This window comes from Chrysochloris asiatica, unplaced genomic scaffold (assembly GCF_000296735.1).
Source record: "Chrysochloris asiatica unplaced genomic scaffold, ChrAsi1.0 scaffold00100, whole genome shotgun sequence".
NCBI classification, from domain to species: domain Eukaryota; kingdom Metazoa; phylum Chordata; class Mammalia; order Afrosoricida; family Chrysochloridae; genus Chrysochloris; species Chrysochloris asiatica.
Genome location: NW_006408618.1, coordinates 11,803,663 through 11,808,895, shown reverse-complemented (window position 1 = coordinate 11,808,895; position 5,233 = coordinate 11,803,663). Strand labels below are relative to the sequence as shown.

Sequence of the window (5,233 nt, the reverse complement as noted above, 5' to 3'; positions counted from 1 at the left end):
TATTACCTTTAGCAAAACTTTACTCGCTTGAGATATCAAAGAGATTGTCCGATGATTTCCGCATTCCGTTGGGTCACCTCTCTTTGGAACAGGCACAAATATGGATCTCAGAGGATCTAGAGTACCATTAAATCTCTGGATTAAAAATCTTCAAATTCTAATAAAAAACCCCTTCAGAACTAAAGAAAATGTGTTCCATTTTCTTGGTTGATTTTTTTCACAGTATACCTCATTTTTTTCTTTGTATAATGTTTTTGTACAATTCTAATATTAAAATTTTAGTTTAATAATAGAAATTATTCTATGTTCCCTTTTATGAGAAATCTTACTGATTTTTACCTCAGAAACAAATTTTAAAAGGAAAATCTCTTCAAACAACAGTGTTGTAAAACACTGAAATGGAATTCTATATTATATGCTTTGAAAACTTTGGCCTTCTCATCAAGGTTAAATAATACACATCAATCTCGTTTACAGAAAGCAAGTTTTGATAAGCAATTTTAAAAGAAAAGCATATTAATACTCTTAAAAAAAACTTTTAACCAACTCAGATGGCCTATTCAAATGCAGGTTTTAAATTTCAGCAATCTTTAAAAAAAGAGATAAGTAAATAAATGATATACTCAAAAAGCGTAAAGAAGAAATATTCATCATCTACTGGAAGTGCACCTATAATTTTCAGTTTGCAAATGAGGTGCTCACAAATAATTTTTATTTCTTAATATTGCTTTCAAAAAACTATTTATCAGTATCCTAATTATTTTAGAAAATGACCAGGTTTCTAAACTGACCAGCCAAAGAAGAGATGAAACAAAGTGAACTATATATTAAGAAGATGTGTTGTTGTTAAGTGCTATCGAGTCGGTTCCTCTTTAAGGTTGTTGTTAGGTGCCACCAAGTTGGTACCGACCCTAGCAACTTTATGCACAGCAGAATGAAACACTGATCTTGTGCCAACCTCACTACTGTTGTCACGCTTGAGTCCCCCTTTAAGGGTTTCCAAGGAACACCTCATCGGTTTCAACTGATGATGACCTTGTGGTTCACAGACCAGTGCTGATCCTACAGCACCACACCAGGAGGTGTTTTGCCATGAAGAAGGGTTTTGCCTAGATCTTGTTCTAGATCTTGGTAACTGGTTTTCAGTGACAGGACTTAAAGGAATTTAACCGACACCAGATAATATTAACCCCTCCATCCTTTGAAACAGACACAGACACAGAAACAGATGATCCCAAAGAATACGAACAGATGATGAGAAAGAATGTAAAAGAAATACCCAAACTACAAATTTATATGAATGTAGAGCAAACTCATTAAATATTCAAATTAAGCAGTGATTCTAACATCAGAGTAGTAGGGTTTTTTATTTATTTTATTCAAACAAAAATTAACATAAGTAATTAAAAGTACTCACTCTAACAGAGATTGCCTTACGATAAAGAGCTTTCCTTGTTCTGGAGGTGCCCTTAGATCTCTGGAAAGAGCAAAATTAAAACAAACTGTAAGTACTTCAAGTATTCTAAGAAATTTTAACTTATTTGTAAGAGGAAGAGTACTACCTACTTCAGCATCTAACATTAATTAACTTTTCTCACGATGAGGCAGGTATTAAGGGCTTTATGTGTGTTATTTAATTTCTTCCTTCTGAATACTGTTATGATGTAGGTAGGTAAATGCTAACTATCTATCTGGTGGCTGTGTGCCATGGAGTCAGTTCCGACTCATAGCGACCCTATACAGGGTTTCTGAGGCTGTAAATCTTTACGGGAGCAGAAAGCCTCATCTTTCTCCTGCAGAATGGCTGGTAGTTTTGAACTGCTGACCTTGAGGTTCACAGCCTGATTCATAACCACTACGCTACCAGACTAGGAGGAAAGATATTGCCCACTGCAGTTAAGTCAGTTCTGATTCAGAGATACTCACGTAGGGATTTTGAGAGTGTAAACCTTTATGGGAGAAGATAGCCACACCTTTCTCTACAGAGCAGCTGGTGGGTTGAACTGCTGACTTTGCAGTTAGAAACCCAATGCCTACCACCCCACAGGAACACCAGAGCTCCTTGGAGACGTATTGTTGTTGTGAAGTGCCACTGAGTCTGTTCTAACTCACAGAGACGTTGAATAGAATTTCCGAGGTTATAAATCTTTGCAGGAGCAGAAACCCTCCTCTTTCTTCTGCAGAAGGCTGGTAGATTCAAACAGCTGATGGTGCAGTTAGCTGCTCAGCTCTTAATCCACTACACTACCAGGGATCCTGAAGAGGTAATGGAACACTTCATTGAAATGGGGAGCTCAGCATTCCTCTCTAACAACCACGCTTCCTGAGGTCATAATGTGCCTCTGCTGTTGTTAAGTGCCATGGTTCTGACTCCTAGGAACCCTGAATAGGTTTCTGAGGAGCAGCTGGCTGAATATGAATTGAAGACCTTGGAGTTGAAACAACCTTGAAGTTCATAACATTATTCCACCATGCCACACCAGGATTCATTATCCCCAAAGTTTTAAATGAGGTATGCACATTTGTTATTATCCACATTTTGAAATGAAGAAACTATTGCTTCAAGTGGTTAAATAACCACCAGGTTATACTAATGATCACATTAAAAGAAAATGATAGGCATACTTACTTAGCTCGATGGCTGTTCTCTCCTTCAAAACCAGAAAAAGATGTGACAGCACAGCCACCCTTGTCTAATGATGCTGATTTTTCAATAAGATTGGTCACAAAATCATCAAAGTGACTGCCAACTTCCTTCATAAAAAATGGTTTCAATTGCTACAGAATTTCAAACGAAATAAAGAAAAGATTAGGGACTAAAGCATGCTTAGTGGGTCATTAACATTTTCTACAGAGCTCTCTGGAACAAGGCAGAATTAAAAGAAACTTATGCTAAGTGACTGAGTTCACAAGAGTTAAAACAGAAAACTGATTTCTACAGCTGACTTGTAGTTTTAGAAATGATTATAAGAAAAAGCAACATTTATACTCTTTTAAAACACTCTTATCAAATACAGACACCAAAGTAATTCTCCTACTAAGTGAACTCCTAAACTATGTAAAAATCAAAAAGTACACAAACATTGATAAAAATAGCATACTATTTTTCGATTCATTTTAAGTTGGGAAAAAAAGGTAGAAAAAAGCATTATAATAGTCCTACATAACGATCTCATTATGCATATAAAGGCATAATATTAAGTTCCTTTCTTTCAAGCTACCCCTCCACCAGTTTACATTTCAAAACATAGCAGTTCTATATTATACCTATATTTATACAGTAACATCTACTCCAATCTCCATAACTGTATTTAGCCTAAGTAAATACAACTTTCATCATAAAGATTATTTTTCATAAAATTGTTTTAAGCTAATCCTAAAATCCTAAAATATGCAGTTTTTGAATAAGTATGAAACAAAAAACAACTTGCTCAATACAAGTTATTTTATGATAAGCCACTTACTGCAGTTTTCACCATGTAAATTAGATTATTTAAAAACTGGTAGGATTTACCAACGTATAAAGGAAAACAAAGTATTAATAACTAATTCTTCAAGGAAAAAAAAGGGTCTTTTCCTATGGTTAAATCTGTGTTTAAGTCTAATTCTAAATTCTGTTATACTAAAAAAGTTGGGGAAAGTACTTTAAAAACACAAAAAGTCTAAAAATATCAACATAGCCACTATAAAGTATTTTTGAAACTTTGTTTTGTTCCTGGTCCTAAGCAGTGAGAATACACTAAGGTTCTAGATTATCACAAGAAGTTGATGGAGTTAGAAAATAAGACACACAAAGTAGACTACATAAGGGTCATAGGAGCAGTATTATCACCATCCAAGACTCCAATGACTCCTTGTTGTTAAGGGCTGTATACGGTTTCTGGTGAGTAATGGTAGGTTTCAACTACAAACTTTGCGGCTAGCACACCAGTCCTTATCCTACAGCACCACACCAGAACAAAAATACATTGAAGTTTAGTAAACAAAGAAAGCAAGAGTGAGCTGATTGGAAGACATGATGAATTTTAGCCAAAAGAGAATACATATGTAGGTTTTGTCTTTCAGTTTGTTATCCTGTGGTGGCTTGCAAGTTGTTGTTATGCTGTAAGTTATGCCACCAGTATTTTGAATACCAGTAGGGTGTGGGTTAATGTGCCAGACTGCAAAGTTTGAACTGCAAGGTTGGAGGTTCAAGCTCATCAGCTGCTCCTTGGAAACCTTATTCAGGGACGCTATGGGTCGGAATTGACTCAACGGCACTTAATAACAACAACACAGTCACCCAGGGTGAATATGTTTCAGGAACTCACATACTAACACAGACCAGGAAGAAGGGGAAGTAGTCTACTCCTGAGTGCTTAAGTCACTGAAAACCTTACGAATAGCAATAGAATACTGTCAGATATAATGCCTCTCAGGTTGGAAGGCACTCAAAATGCAACTGGGGAAGACCAGCCTACTTAAAGCAGAGATTATCATGATAAGGAGAATGGATTAAAGCTTTCTGTACCTTCATTTGTTGATAGGGCACAACTCAAAATGAGGAGAAACAGCTTCAAGTATTAATAATCAACATGGGATGTAGGAAGTATGAATCAAGAAAATTTATAAGTTGTCAAAAATGATATGGAATGCATAAAGATCAATATCCTAAGCATTAATGAACTGAAATGGTCTGATATTGGCCATTATGAATCTGACAATCAAATCGTATGGATTACTATGCTGGGAACCACAAATGGTGGCACTGTGGGTTAATGCGCTGGACTGGTTTGAATTGCATGGTTGATAGTTCAAGCTTACCTGCAGCTCCTTGTAAACCCTATACTTAACAACAACAACAAGGAAGAGCAGTTAATGCCACTATTATTCCAATTTATGCACCAACCACTAAAGAAGTCAGAGATGATAAAACTGAAGAATTCTACCAACTGCTTCACTCTGAAATTGATCAAACAAGCAATCAAGATATATTGATAACTACTGTTGATTGGAATGCAAAGGTTGGAAAAAAAGAAGAGGTGGATCAGTAGTTGGAAAACACAGCTTGGTGATAGGAATGATGCTGATGAATGATAGGGGTCATCTGTGGAACAATCATCAATTGCTCATAAGCAAGTTTAGGCTGAAGATGAAGAAAATAAAAACAAATCCACAAAAGCCAAAACATGACCTTAAACAAATTCCAATGAATTTAGAGACCATCTCAAGAACACATTTGATTACATTTTAC

The 5,233-nt window shown here is 35.8% G+C and overlaps 1 protein-coding gene across 2 annotated transcripts in view; it reads right to left on the bottom strand.

The window, feature by feature from the left end:
• The window catches only part of SOAT1 (sterol O-acyltransferase 1), a 103,242-nt gene that overhangs the window by 26,419 nt on the left and 71,590 nt on the right, over positions 1 to 5,233 (bottom strand). For both annotated transcript variants that reach the window (XM_006867091.1, XM_006867092.1), the window contains 2 exons: positions 2,630 to 2,778; positions 1,418 to 1,477 (listed from right to left, as the gene is read on the bottom strand). In XM_006867091.1, coding sequence (XP_006867153.1) covers positions 1,418 to 1,477; positions 2,630 to 2,778 — 209 coding nt within the window. The remainder of the gene's footprint in view (positions 1 to 1,417; positions 1,478 to 2,629; positions 2,779 to 5,233) is intronic.